Source organism: Solanum stenotomum, chromosome 1 (assembly GCF_019186545.1).
Source record: "Solanum stenotomum isolate F172 chromosome 1, ASM1918654v1, whole genome shotgun sequence".
NCBI classification, from domain to species: Eukaryota; Viridiplantae; Streptophyta; class Magnoliopsida; order Solanales; family Solanaceae; genus Solanum; species Solanum stenotomum.
This window is the reverse complement of record NC_064282.1, coordinates 89,137,460-89,153,160: the sequence shown is the minus strand read 5'-3', so window position 1 is coordinate 89,153,160 and position 15,701 is coordinate 89,137,460. Positions and strand designations below refer to the sequence as shown.

The 15,701-nt window shown below is 28.4% G+C and overlaps 1 protein-coding gene across 1 annotated transcript; it reads left to right on the top strand.

The window, feature by feature from the left end:
• The first annotated feature begins 3,356 nt into the window (after positions 1-3,356).
• Positions 3,357-3,988, top strand: LOC125875447 (uncharacterized). The gene has a single exon (XM_049556405.1). The coding sequence runs from the start codon at positions 3,379-3,381 to the stop codon at positions 3,913-3,915; it is 537 nt and encodes a 178-aa protein (XP_049412362.1). The 5' UTR covers positions 3,357-3,378; the 3' UTR covers positions 3,916-3,988.
• Positions 3,989-15,701: the final 11,713 nt, after the last annotated feature.

Here is a 15,701-nt window from a genome sequence, read left to right as displayed (position 1 = left end):
TGATAATTCCACGAATTCAGTTGAAGATGATCAGATCAGGCAAGTTCAACTTAAAATTCAATTTCACAGTACCAGAAAAGGGGATCTCGAAACAATCGAATCCTATGTGAAAAGATTGAGGTCCATCGCCGATTCCCTGGCAGAAATCGGCGATGAGATCTCAAATTCAAACATGGTGTTGCAACTTCTTGCTGGTTTGCCTATTGAATACTTGCCCCTCAAAAACACAATATCATCAAAGTGGCCTCTTCCCACTTTTGGAGACGCTTGTTTCATGGTGTACAAGCACGAAGGCATGAGTTTTCGAAAAGATGAATCTAATAATAGTTCCACAAATTCAGTTGAAGATGATCAAATCCGGCGAGCCCAACTGCAAATTCAATTTCACGGAACCAGAAGAGAGGATTTTCAGCCCATCGAATCCTATGTGAAAAAATTGAAATCCATAGCCAATTCTCTAGCAGAAATTAACAGTCCAATCTCAGATTCAGACATGGTGTTGCAACTTCTTGCTGGTTTGCCTAATCAATACTTGCCCCTCAAAAACACAATATCATCAATGCGTCCTCACCCCAATTTTGAAGAAGCTTCTTCCATGTTGTACATGCAAGAGGACATATTATTACAGGTGAGAGCAAACGGTTCATCCAAATCTCTTCGAAAAAATTACATTATATATTCAAAATTAAGGTGATGTACATTATTTTTAAAGATTTAATGAAGCAAATCATGAGCTAATCTAATTTCAGGATCGTGAGAAGAAATTCAAAGCTGATACTGGTGGTGCTGGTGCTGGTGCAGAGCAATCGTCTGGTTTGTTTACCGCAGATACGTTCTTTACTGTAGTGGACACAGTGGGTGTTGTTGTTGCTGCAGTTGGTGCAGTAGGTACTATCTGCGCTGGAGTTGGTGTATTGGGTACTGCCGTTGGTGCAGTTAGTACTGTGAATGCAACCAGGATGATTGTAGGTAGTGCAATAACTGTCTTTGTGGGCTGGAAAATTTGGCAACGCAAGTAATTTATCTGGTTGATTTCTCGTATAATCACTTAAATAATAATAGTTGAATTGTTAGTTTAGTTTAAAGTTTGTCTTGAGATGTATGATGTATAGTTGAAGTTCTACCCAAACTTTCCTTATGTTTTGTAATATTTTGATTTTCCTTTCGAGGTGTGTATGGTATGGAGGTACATCTTTTGGTAAATGATCAATTATACTAAATCAAACTTCCATTTACATGTATTCACACAAACATAGGTAAGAAGTGTAAATAATACAAGAAGAGAATGTAAGTCAAGAAAAGCTATAATTGTGTTGATGTTGTCATTGATATCAAGAGAAAATTATCAAATAGTCCTTAATGTATGGATAATGATTTATATTGATTCTTAATATATATCTCACTTGAGTGAAATGTTCCTTGATGTATATAGTAAAAAATGTTTGTTTTGGGTCATTTATCCTAAACCTAACATGATTTATCAACTACAAGTTTTAAATTTAACGGTGGATTCCACATGATAAATAAATTCACCATTGTTATCTTCTTTGTTAACTCCAAATAAAAACTCCATGATAATTATAATAATAAAGAGATATTTGATAAGATTGTTGGTGTGTTTAGTACAGTAAATAATATGATTGCAACAGCAAGGGATGTATGGAGTATGTTTGAAACATCTACTACCGGAAACAGAAAAAATGCAAAAAGACGTAATCGAGGAAGGGGGAGGAGGTAGAAATTTGTTTCGAGTTTAAACCCTAACTTATATTTGAATATATAATATGAAGTTAAGATTTTAAATTAGTATTTGAATATGTGATTTGAGTTAATATTCAAATTTTAAATTCTAAAAAAAAAATGATGTAGAAATTTTAAATCATGATTTTTTTAATGTAAAACTTTATCCGTAAGTTTATATTTCTTTAAAGACTTATTATTTTAAATTTTACAAAAAAGAATAATCATTACTTTAGTAATTTTTTATAAAATTATGTATTGAATGTTTATAATCACAAGCATTTATTTATAAAAGAAACATAAGATAACAATTTATCAATATTACTCTATTTTTTTTTATTAGAAATGCTTAAAAATGGAGGGAGGGTGGGGGTGGGAGGATCTCGTAGAAGCAATATTCAAAATCTTGATTAAATTCTAATATCATTATCAAATATTGATATTATAACTCACTTTCGAACAAGCGACCAAATAGACAAGGGGTCTCGCTATTCTTGAGGTGAGTAGGTTTTTGGAGTGTAATTGAAAATATTCCTTACTTGCTTGCTAAGTAGAGAACCTCCATTTGAATTGACGATAGGTTTCAATGTTTTTGAAGTAGACCAAAGTCTACGGAAAGTAGTCGAGTACTTTGACTTGTGTTACTCTATTTTAGTTTAGTTAATATTGTTCTCGACGTCTATTTTTACTTATCTATTATATTATTATGGAATGTTATATAATTCGTTCATTTACTTTTAAGTGTAATGGTTTTCTTTTTAGAGTCAAATGATAAAAAAAAATTGACTAACATTTTATGTTGTATTATTTCATTATATTGATATGCAAAAAATTACAGCTTATAGTACTTTTCGTATAGTTTTTGAATATCTTAATTTTTTGTTTAACATATTGAATTAATATAATCCAATTTAACTTTAACTTTTGAAAAACACAACATGACAATTAAAAGTGAATTGTTGGAGTAATACTTGTTCAGTTTATAAAAATCAATGAATAATATATTATTTAATGTCTATTTTATCCATGTTATTATATACTATTCACTTTTTAATATTTAGATGACTTATATTTAATGAGGATGATTTAGTAAAATTATCTCTATCATTTACTGCTTCTTATTTTACATGTCAAGTCTGACAAACAATTATTATTAAATTAGCACATAAATCTAATCCTTGTTTTCCAAAAAATAAAGAATAGTCTCAAGAAGAAACAAGATTTGGGCTCACAAAATGGTGCAACTACAAAACTATTACAATCTTCGTGAACACACACTTCAATTTTATAATTAAAAAAAATAGATGAATCTAATTCAATTGATAAATTCATCTCAGAAGTAAACTGCTCTGTTATAACTATTTCTATACTTATATCGACTCGAGGAACCGAAATATTGATAATCATTTTGCTCTTCAGTTGCTTAAGCCACATGGATGAATTCTATGAACCTTCTACATTATTCTAGAAAAGAATAGAATAAGGTCATTTTTGTCATTAGCTATGTAAATATTCTTTTTCATTCCATTTTATTTTTAACAGTTAGTTACACATTTGTTACATATAGATCATTCCTCTGTATAATACACACAAAAAAAATAATTTCAACAATCATTGAGAAGAACAAAAGAATCAACAATGAGTATTCCATTTCCATCATCGATTGATTTGAGTTCAAAAGATGAAACGATTATAACAGTTCAACAACTGAAAATGCAATTTCTCGGCACCAGAAAAGGGGATCTGGACACCATAGAATCCTATGTGAAAAATTTGAAATCAATAGCCGATTCTCTATCCGCTAACGACAATCCTTTATCAGATTCAGATTTGGTACTGCAACTTCTCGCCGGTTTGCCGTCATCTCAATACTCGCCTTACCAGAACAGAATCTCATCGCAGTTCCCTCTACCTGATTTTTCAGGTGCTTGTTCTTTGCTTTACAAGTACGAATCGTTATTGCAAGAGCAAAATGTAAATCATACTTCGGAAGATGAAAATTATAGTATTAAAGAAATGTTTGATAAGATTGTTGGTGTGTTTTATACGGTAAGTAGTGTGGTTGCAGCAGCAACGGATGTATGGAGTATGTTTGGAAGAACATCTACAATGGCAAGTACTACAGGAAACAGAAAAAATACAAAAAGACGTAATCGAGGAAGGGGGAGGAGGTAGAAATTTGTTTCGAGTTTTCGAATCTAAGAAGAAATTAGAAGATGTAATCAATCATGTCTTGTTTTGCTCTGTTCAATAGTTTTTTTTTTTGTGTTGTGTGATTTTTCATTTTATGTAAGTAAGAATGGATTGTTTTGCTTGTTACGTAGTGTTAGTTCTGGAAATATATGCGACTGAATATGGTGTTCAACATTTGCAGACTTTTTTTTCTTTTTCTTTTAAATGTTTGGTAGTTGGAGGATGTAAATAAGTTATTCCTATATAAAATTAGTTCAATGTTTATAAATATATTCTTAATATATTGCTAAGTTCCACCAAAACTATACTGCTGAGCTTGCATATTTGTAAAATGAAGGCACCGTCATGTAAGTTGTTACTCCCACTAATTAAATTTGTGAGGTATTGCACACATACTAAGAGATATATTTAAAGATATAATTTAAATTATAATTTTTACTATTAATTTTTGTGAAATTATAAATATAATTTTATAGCCTTTAGTCTTGTAAAGTGGCACCACCGGGAAAAAAGAGAAAATGACCAAATGAGCCTCTAATCTATTATCAGATTTCTAATTACACACTTATATTTTATGGGGCTTTCATTACCCCCTAAACTTTTTAAAATTGAAATTATTACCTCCTTAAAAAGTCATAGCCACATTTATGTGGATCAGTGAAATCCACGCATTTTAACACGTGTAAAAAAAATTTCTTACATTTTTAACTGATAATCCTTTCTTTTTTTCCTTCCTTTCTCTTCCTCCTTTTTCTTTAAATCCCTGGACACATCAATGCCATTTTTTTTTTCCCTTTTTTAAGTTCTTTTTTATCAAATCTAAAACTATTCTTAAATTTATGATTGTGGAATAGGTGCATAAATAATAAAATTTATTGTCAATTTAATTGACCTAAGAAATAAATTGTCCATCAAAATCTNGTTTGATAAGATTGTTGGTGTGTTTTATACGGTAAGTAGTGTGGTTGCAGCAGCAACGGATGTATGGAGTATGTTTGGAAGAACATCTACAATGGCAAGTACTACAGGAAACAGAAAAAATACAAAAAGACGTAATCGAGGAAGGGGGAGGAGGTAGAAATTTGTTTCGAGTTTTCGAATCTAAGAAGAAATTAGAAGATGTAATCAATCATGTCTTGTTTTGCTCTGTTCAATAGTTTTTTTTTTTGTGTTGTGTGATTTTTCATTTTATGTAAGTAAGAATGGATTGTTTTGCTTGTTACGTAGTGTTAGTTCTGGAAATATATGCGACTGAATATGGTGTTCAACATTTGCAGACTTTTTTTTCTTTTTCTTTTAAATGTTTGGTAGTTGGAGGATGTAAATAAGTTATTCCTATATAAAATTAGTTCAATGTTTATAAATATATTCTTAATATATTGCTAAGTTCCACCAAAACTATACTGCTGAGCTTGCATATTTGTAAAATGAAGGCACCGTCATGTAAGTTGTTACTCCCACTAATTAAATTTGTGAGGTATTGCACACATACTAAGAGATATATTTAAAGATATAATTTAAATTATAATTTTTACTATTAATTTTTGTGAAATTATAAATATAATTTTATAGCCTTTAGTCTTGTAAAGTGGCACCACCGGGAAAAAAGAGAAAATGACCAAATGAGCCTCTAATCTATTATCAGATTTCTAATTACACACTTATATTTTATGGGGCTTTCATTACCCCCTAAACTTTTTAAAATTGAAATTATTACCTCCTTAAAAAGTCATAGCCACATTTATGTGGATCAGTGAAATCCACGCATTTTAACACGTGTAAAAAAAATTTCTTACATTTTTAACTGATAATCCTTTCTTTTTTTCCTTCCTTTCTCTTCCTCCTTTTTCTTTAAATCCCTGGACACATCAATGCCATTTTTTTTTTCCCTTTTTTAAGTTCTTTTTTATCAAATCTAAAACTATTCTTAAATTTATGATTGTGGAATAGGTGCATAAATAATAAAATTTATTGTCAATTTAATTGACCTAAGAAATAAATTGTCCATCAAAATCTTTTTTTGATGAGGATATTTTGATTTATTTTTTTTTTTTAGAGATTTCCATCATTATTAAGTTATTTGAATGAATTTTGTTAACTGAAAATGCTTGTTACAATAGCATTGGGTACTGTCGTAGCTGCAGCTGGTACATTGGGATTGGGTACTGTCATTGCTGCTCCATTGGGTACTGTGGTTGGTGCAGTTGGTGCATCCAGGATGATTGTATTTAGAGCAGTAAGGGTCATGGCTGGCTGGAAAAATTGGCAGACGCTTCCTAGCAAATAATTAATCGGGTTGATTTCTTGTATGATCACTTAATTAATAGTTATTTTCGTTTTGTGTAATCAAATGCTTGATTTGCTACTTCTATTTAAAGTTTGTCTAGAGATGTATTATGATATGCAGTTGAAGTTCTACACAAACTTTCCTTTGTGTTTTGCAATATTTTGATTTTCCTTTTGAGGTGTGTATGGTATGGAGGTATATTTTTGGAAAAATATTTTAACTTTGGTCGAAATTGTTGTTACGATATCAAACTTTATGGAGGACTTTTTACCTTTATAGTATTTAATAGTGAATTTTAAATGTATATATGTACCTACGTGGACACGTTACTATTTATAATGATATAATATTTATGATGTTCACGTAGGCATATATATACCTTTAAAATACATTATATAAATAATGTAGGGGTAAAAGGCCTTTTCCAAAATTCGGTATTATTACAACAATTTCGGTCAAAATTCGAATATATTTCAAACCTTTTTCCTTATATTTTTTGGTAAACGATTAATTACTCTCCGTAATAGACACATATTAGTTGAAGAGAATAGTTTTAGAGCCCGTTTGGATAAGCTGAAAAAAAGAGAATAGTTTTTAAGTCAAAAAATTAAAAATTAAAATTTTTAGGAATAATTTCAGAGACCTCCCCTCGCATTTAACTTTATAACACTTACTTCCCTTGTGGTTTGAGATATTATACTCATATCCCTTATTTTTAAATTTTTGTAACCAAACTTTTTTAAATGATAATCTTTCAACCACATTCCAAAAACACCCTTTTATGACATTAATATAATTATTTAATACTTCTATATGACTAATAACCTAGCAATATTTCATTCCAGTTTTTAATACTATATTTGAGTTTTCTTTAAGCTTGGATTCATAATACGAGAAACGATAAGTATAAATCAATGGGTAAATTCTTTTTTTTTTGGATAGAAAAATGCAACCTGCATACTTGACCTCCAAATATTTGTATAAACATTTTTTTTTCATTTGACATGCGATAATAAATGTTTAGTTTGATAATTTTTTAGACTTAAGAAAAAAAACAATTATGTTCATATATATATAATTTCTGCACATAATTACCAGACAATATTTCCCGACCCTAAACAATATTTTTATAATAAATTTTCTGTTATTAATCTGTGTTTAAAAAACAAGAATTACTGATTTCAATAAACTTTGCAGAAATACGAAGTAACCAAAGTTTAATAAACCAGTAAGAATAGATGAACAGAAGTTAATTGACAAAACTAAAATCTGTAAAAACGTACCACAATCTGGAAAAACCAAAATCTATAATGCAAAATGATTTTATTTTTTTTTGGTTTCAATCTATATTTGTTACTATTAAAATAGGCAAACAGTATTTTCTTTGATCACAATTTGTTAAAACAATTTTTAAAATATCAGTTTTTTATGTACTCATAATAAATAAATGTGAATATTTTATCTTAACATTTCTTTTACATATATATATCAAACACAAAAATTAATTAAATTATATTCTTACCGTATCAAACATGATCAAAGTAAATAATTTTTTGCTTTAGGAAATTGAACGGAGCCAATAATGTGTAAGGCAGTTTGGGTCCCATTGTGAATTAACAAACTTTTTATTATTGTTACCAAAATTATTGAACTAGAGTGGAATTTACGGTCCACTATGAAAAGTAGATCGATGAAAAAGACAAAAATATGTCTATTTCATTATAGCTTTCATATTCCCTCCGACCTAAAGACCAAGTTAGCTCATTTTCTGTCAATCTATGACTTACTTCACCAGTAAGCTAGTTCAGATATGTATTATTCTTTTTTTTTCAATTTATGTCATACTATTTCAAAATTAGTTATTCTTTATGAGTAGTACCAAACGAGTCATAACACACATATTTTAAAGTCTACTCAGAGAATAAGAAAAAAAACCAGAGAGATAGAAGCAGAGTTCAGTCAGTTAAGAATGACTTCCAGGCAAGTTCAACTGAAAATGCAATTTCAAAGTACCAGAAAAGGAGATCTCGAAACAATCGAATCCTATGTGAATAAATTGAAATCCATAGCCAATTCTCTAGCAGAAATCGACAGTCCGATCTCAGATTTAGACATGGTGTTGCAACTTCTTGCTGGTGCAGTTATTACTGTGAATGCATCCAGGATAATTGTAGGTAGTGCAATAACTGCCGTGGCTGGCTGGAAAATCTGGCAACGCAAGTAATTGATTTCTTGTACGGTCACTTGTTGAATTGCTACTTCTGTTTAAAGTTTGTCTTGAGTGTAGCTGAAGTTCTACCCAAACTTTCCTTATGTTTTGTAATATTTTGATTTTCCTTTCGAGGTGTGTATGGTATGGAGGTACATCTTTTGGTAAATGATCAATTATACTAAATCAAACTTCCATTTACATGTATTCACACAAACATAGGTAAGAAGTGTAAATAATACAAGAAGAGAATGTAAGTCAAGAAAAGCTATAATTGTGTTGATGTTGTCATTGATATCAAGAGAAAATTATCAAATAGTCCTTAATGTATGGATAATGATTTATATTGATTCTTAATATATATCTCACTTGATTGAAATGTTCCTTGATGTATATAGTAAAAAATGTTTGTTTTGGGTCATTTATCCTAAACCTAACATGATTTATCAACTACAAGTTTTAAATTTAACGGTGGATTCCACATGATAAATAAATTCACCATTGTTATCTTCTTTGTTAACTCCAAATAAAAACTCCATGATAATTATAATAATAAAGAGATATTTGATAAGATTGTTGGTGTGTTTAGTACAGTAAATAATATGATTGCAACAGCAAGGGATGTATGGAGTATGTTTGAAACATCTACTACCGGAAACAGAAAAAATACAAAAAGACGTAATCGAGGAAGGGGGAGGAGGTAGAAATTTGTTTCGAGTTTTTGAATCTAAGAAGATATTAGAAGATGTAATCTAAGTATTGTGTTGCTCTGTTCAAGAGTTTTTTGTTGTTGTTGTGATTTTTCATTTTATGTAAGTAAGAGTGGAGTGTTTTACTAATTACGTAGTCTTCTTCTGGATCATATGCGACTGAATATGGGGTTGAACATTTGCAGACTTCATTTCGGTTGTTTGGTGGCTGGATAAGAAACATTCGATCTAGAATGGAAATAAGTTATTCATGTATAAAATTAATATGATTGGCACCCACACTAACTTTTCGGTGGGAGAACCATTACTATAACCCAAACTAACAATTTAATCAAAAACTATGCATTTAAAGATACAGAAACATGTTTAAATGACAATAAAAATGGAGTCCTCATAAACTTCAAAGGTTTAAACAATTAACTAACCAAATTAATGCGGAAATTCATCCTCTAGAACCTGAAAACCATTGTACCAAAATTCTATTAACGACAAGTCTAAGAACAAGGAGTACAACCTTGAAACTAAACAAACATCTTAAGCAAATAGTCTGAATCTGAAAAGAGTGGACTTAAACAAGAGAGATCCATGGCAGCCTGAAAGAACTGGCTCACCCATGAATCCGGTCACACTCAATGCATCCAGGATAATTGTTGGTAGTGCAATAACTGCCATGGCTGGCTGGAAAATTGGCAAAACACTCCCTCGCAAGTAATTAATCGGGTTGATTTCTTGTACGGTCACTTAATTAATATTTAAGTTAGTATGTGTAATAAAAAGCCTGATTTGCTACTTCTATTTAAAGTTTGTCTTGAGATGTATGATATGCAGTTGAAGTTCTACACAAACTTTCCTTTGTGTTTTTTCAATATTTTGATTTTTTTTCCCTTTTGAGGTGTGTATGGTATGAAGGTATATTTTTTGGTAAAGGATTAATTACTCTCCGTAATAGATGCAGATTAGTTGAAGATAATAGTTTTAGAGCCCGTTTGGATAAGCCGAAAAAAAAAGTAGAAGTTTTTAAGTTAAAAAATAAAAAGTTAAAAACTTTAAATAATTTTTAAGTAAAAATATAAAAAGTAGGAAAGTCCTGCTTATTTGAAGTTATTTTTAACTTTGTCAAAACACTTTAAAAATTAAAAATACATTAAAAATAAGTTTGACCAACTTTTAAATTCACATTAGTTTGATGTATCGATCAAATTTCGACTTACATGCATTTATGTAAACATCCCGGTGAGAAGGGAATTTAAGTCAAGTAAAGCTATAATTGTGTTGATGTTGTCATTGAAATCAAGAGAAAACAGTTAAAATGGTTTGGGGTAATGCTTTATTTTGGTTCTTAATATATTTTTAGGAAAAATACTTAAATATGTCATATGATACTTTGAGAAAAAGCTTATCAACGTCAAATCTAAAAGTTTGACTCATCTATGTCTTTTCTGTTTGAGTAAAAATTCATTCATATTACTACTTGTTCACTGAAATAACATAGATGAACCAAACTTTTAATGGATGAAATAGATGAACCTTTTCTCGAAATTCAATGACATATTTAAGCCTTTTTCCCTTTACTAAACTATAGAACTTGCGTGAAATTTGCGTTCCAACATGAAAAGTAGATTGAGGAAAAAGACAAAAATATGTCTATTTCATTTTCTATCAACCGATATAACTTAGAGCCCGTTTGGATAGACTTAAAAGTTGGTCAAACCTACTTTTAAGTTAATTTTTGATTTCTTAAAGTGTTTGACAAATATAAAAAATAATTTAAAATAAGTCAAAAATGACTCAAAATAATATACGAAGTGTTTGATAAGGTAAGAAATGACTTAAAATAAGTTAGAAATCAAAAGTAGGTCTCCCCCTACTTTTTAATTTTTAACTTAAAAATTATTTCAGTTTGACTTTTTATTTTTGACTTAAAAGCTATTTTTGTTAAGTCAATCCAACAGGCTCTTACTTCACGAGTAAGCTAATTTAGATACGTATTCTTCTCCTTTTTTAATTTATGTCATATTATTTAAACTGATAAGGACTATAAGAAATAAATAAATACTTTAAAAATTCGTTATAAATACTTTTAATATTGCTATCTCAATATAAATAGCAATATTTAATTCTGTAAAAAATTAAAAATGAAAAAATAAATTAAAATTTATTGTTTAAATAAATTTTAGATATTTATATAGATATAAATCATTTTATTAAGGTAATAGATAAATTTTGAAGTTAAGCTATATCATATAAATTAAGATAGAAAAAAATATTATCTTCCTTAAAACGCGTGGAAAGAAAAAAGCATCATGTAAATTTATATATCTATATAAATCTGAATCTAGAATCACTGATGTCGCATGCCTCTAAAGGCTGGAAAATATTTATCTTTTTTGTGGTTTTTTGACCATTTTTCAATTTTAAAATACAAAAATAACACTTAAATATTGAAGATAGTCACAATTGAAGTCATTCAATTATAATTACTCTAATGTACGTTATCTATCTTTTCATATTCATGTTACTAATTTGCTAATTATAAAACAAAAGCAAATGTCATACACTACACAACATTCTGTCTTTTTCATTCATAATTTCCTTTCAATTTTTCTTCTTTTTATTTTGCTTCTTTTCATTTGAAATTGAACTCTTTTTCCAAGAAGTTTCTTTCTTCTTTTTCCCTTTTTTTAAGTTGTTTTTTTTTTAAAATTTTTTTAGCATTATTAGTGTTGTCTCCACAATTATTATCTTTGTATGTAATTTTCATGCCTGACTTTTATTTGTTACAATATGGGACAGAACAACATATATACGATCTTATTTGTGAAAGGAACTCGTCAGAATCAAGCTTGAAGAATATCAATCATTAGCGATATATCACACTTTATTTGCATGTATTTTTCTATTGCAAGCTTGTATATAGTTATAGTGTGAATTCAATTTTTCTACTTTTATTTTGCTTCTTTTCATTTGAAACTCTTTTTCCAAGAAGTTTCTTTCTTCTTTTTCCCTTTTTTAATATTTTTTTTTATTTTAGCATTATTAGTGTTGTCTCCATAATTATTATCTTTGTATGTAATTTAGAATATGGGAGAGAGCAACATATATACGACCTTATTTGTGAAAGGAATTCGTCAGAATCAAGCTTGAAGAATATCAATCATTAGTGATATATCAAACATTATCTACATGTATTTTTCTGTTGCAAGCTTGTATATAGTTAATAGTGTGAATTCAAATGTAACAAATTTTATTTTTCTAGGATAAATGCTCTGTTTTAAATTTAAGAAATAAACTATTAATTTTACATCAAATTATTATTCACAAACAAAACCTCTCCTTATACGATTTCTAAATGCTCCCAAAATAAGTAACATATTAAAAAAATATAATTATTTCTTTCATCCCAAAACAAATGATATATGAATAAAAATAAAATCTGAAAGAATATAATTATTTCTTTCATCCCAAACCATATAAGAACTCCTTTTGTGTAGTATAAATCAATTGATTTTCTTTATCTTTTTTTGTTGAATTTATAGAGACCTAATGGAGTTATCATAATGATAGGAGAAATTGATTTTTCGAAACATGATTTTGGAGATTCTGGATAAAATAATCAAAAAGGAAAGGAGAATTGAATTAATTACCCAAAAAAGGATATAATTAGTAAGACATATTTTATTTTACCTAGGATAGTCATTCTAACAATAATATAATAAGGAAATAAGGAGAAAAATGTTATTAGGTTTTATAGTATTTTTTTTTACAAATATCCAAATTTATTTTTAAATTGGAGTTATAAATGCATAATTTAATTAAGATAAATTAGATATAAATCCTTTTGAAACTGAAAAAAATATTTGGATGAATTAAAATTTTAGAATAGTGTAACTAGGGTTACTTGAGCCACAACAAATAAATCAAAATTATACTTATAAAAGAGGATGGTATTAATATTTGATGCTTTTAGCTTTTAAAATATGAAATATATTTATAAAATTGGGAAATAATAAGTAATACCTCTCAAATACTCAAAATTTAATTTAAAATTGGAGTTATCTATGCACATTTTAATTAAGATAAATTAAATTATAGATCCTTTTGAAATTGGAAATTTTTTTTTTTGGATAAATTAAAATTTTAGAATAGTGTAACTAGGGTTACTTGAGACCCAACAAATAAATCAAAAATATACTTATTGAACAAGGAAGGGGATGATATTACTTATTAATGTTTGATGATTTTAGCTTTTAAAATATGAGAGATATTTAGAAAGTTGAGAAATAACAAGGAAAATAATAAGTAACACTTCTTTTTCATCAAGAATTTTATCCTCCTTTTTTATTTTAATTTTTTAAAAAAGTCACATTTCTCATAATTCACACTTCTCCATCTTCATTATTTTCACTCTTAATTAGTAATAGTCATAACTCACATTAAATTATCGTAGTTATTTAAAAAGTTATTTACATATCATTTAATTTTAACAATAAGAATGTGTATGCAATTTATGTTATGTTGACATTAATAAGAACTTATACTAACAATTAATATGTTAACTGTGAAAACAGAAAGGAAAACAGAACAAGGTGAAAAAAAAGAAGAACAAACAAAAAGTCAAAATATATTTATTTTTACTTCATATAACATATATAACCATATTATTATTTATATACTTTTAGTATACTAGGATAATGAACTCGATTGACACATCATTTACCATTTGAGAAGATTTATTAACAAGTGATAAAAGTTTGAGAAATTGTTATCATTTATAAATTTGTAATATTTTCGACTTATCTAAAGTACCTATAATTTTTTGTTCATTCCACTAAGTCAAATTCGAATATTATTGTAAGCCACATTATATATGAAAGCAGACATATTAAAAATTTATTGAACATAATTTTAATTGTTGAATGAAAATCAAATCAAATAGGAGCATTTTTTTAATATAGTTTATAACATTTAAAGTATTTTTTTTTTAAAAAAAAACTATAATTATAAATTGACTTTTCAATTAATAACAAATTTATAAAATACAATTCACATCGCGCGAAGCGCGAACAAGTTTACTATCTAAAAAATAACATGTAAAGAAATTTGATATTCGGAATAGTACATTTCTTGACTTCACCCACCAATAAAGTTGTTAAAAGATAAAAAGTAGCCAATAATGTTGTCTCATCGTACTACTTTAATCTTTTATCGTAAAGTACAAATATACTACTCCCTCCGTCCCATTTTATGTGGCAGCATTTGACCGGACACGGAGTTTAAGAAATAGATAAAGACTTTGAAATGTTTATCAAATTGCCCTTAAAAAAATAGACTCATTTTTCTCTCTCCTAATAAATGTATTGGAGTACTCTTTTCAAGATTAAGTGGGACCAATAAGGGTAAAAGAGGAATTGTACCTTTAAATACTTACCAAATAAGGAAATATGACATTCTTTTTGGAACTGACCAAAGAGGAAATAGTGCCACATAAAATGGGACGGAGGGAGTAATAAAATGTTGCTATCTAGTCCCTCGATTTCTCCCTATAATTTTTTTCATATATAATTGAATTACTTTAACTAATACTAACTAGTTTTGTAGTGTTATTTTTAAAGAGTTATTTGACGATAAGAATTATATAAGGTAAAATTAATAGATCAACCATGTGGTCAAAATAGGAAATTATGGAGATAAGTAATATAATTATAGTTTGAATTAATTATCACTTGTCGTTTTTTTTTAGCTATAATTGTGTATGCCTCTTTCACCTTTCTCCTCTTTTATACATACAAATACAAATTATACATATACAATTTATATGACAGATATACGAATACAAATCGTCTCTCTCGCTCGCCTCTCTCCTCCTTCTCCCAATCTCGCTCACATCTCTCTTCCTTCTCCCACTCTCGCTCACCTCTCTCCTCCTTCTCCCAATCGCGCTCACCAGATATTCAAATACATATGTATATCAGTTACATATATACATTATCTGACAGATATACATATACAATTGGACAGATATGCAAATACAATTCACCTCTCTCCACTCTTTGCCCTCTCTCTTCCCTCTTCAATCTCGTTCGCCTCTCTTCTCCCTCTAACATATAGCTACGAATCGTAATTAGCAAACTATAGCTATGGAATTTAATAAAATTAATTTTAATGGCTATTTGCGAAATTTCTCCGTTAAAATAAAAGTTTATTTCTCTCTCGATACGTGAAGTGGCACTAACCTGTGCATATCTCTGATGGCAAGTAAACGACAGAGGAAGGAGGAATCTATGGCTAAACCCCAACTTAATTATGAGATTATACTCTATAATGCAAAATTATTTTTTTCTTTTTTGGTTTCAATCTATATCTGTTACTATTAAAATAGGCAAACAGTATTTTCTTTTATCACAATTTATTACATTATCAGTTTTTTATGTAATATTTCGTATAAATAATATATAAATGTGAATATTTTATCTTAAAATTTCTTTTACATATATATCAAACACAAAAATTAATTAAATTATTTTCTTACCGTATCAAACATGATCAAAGTAAAAAAAAAATT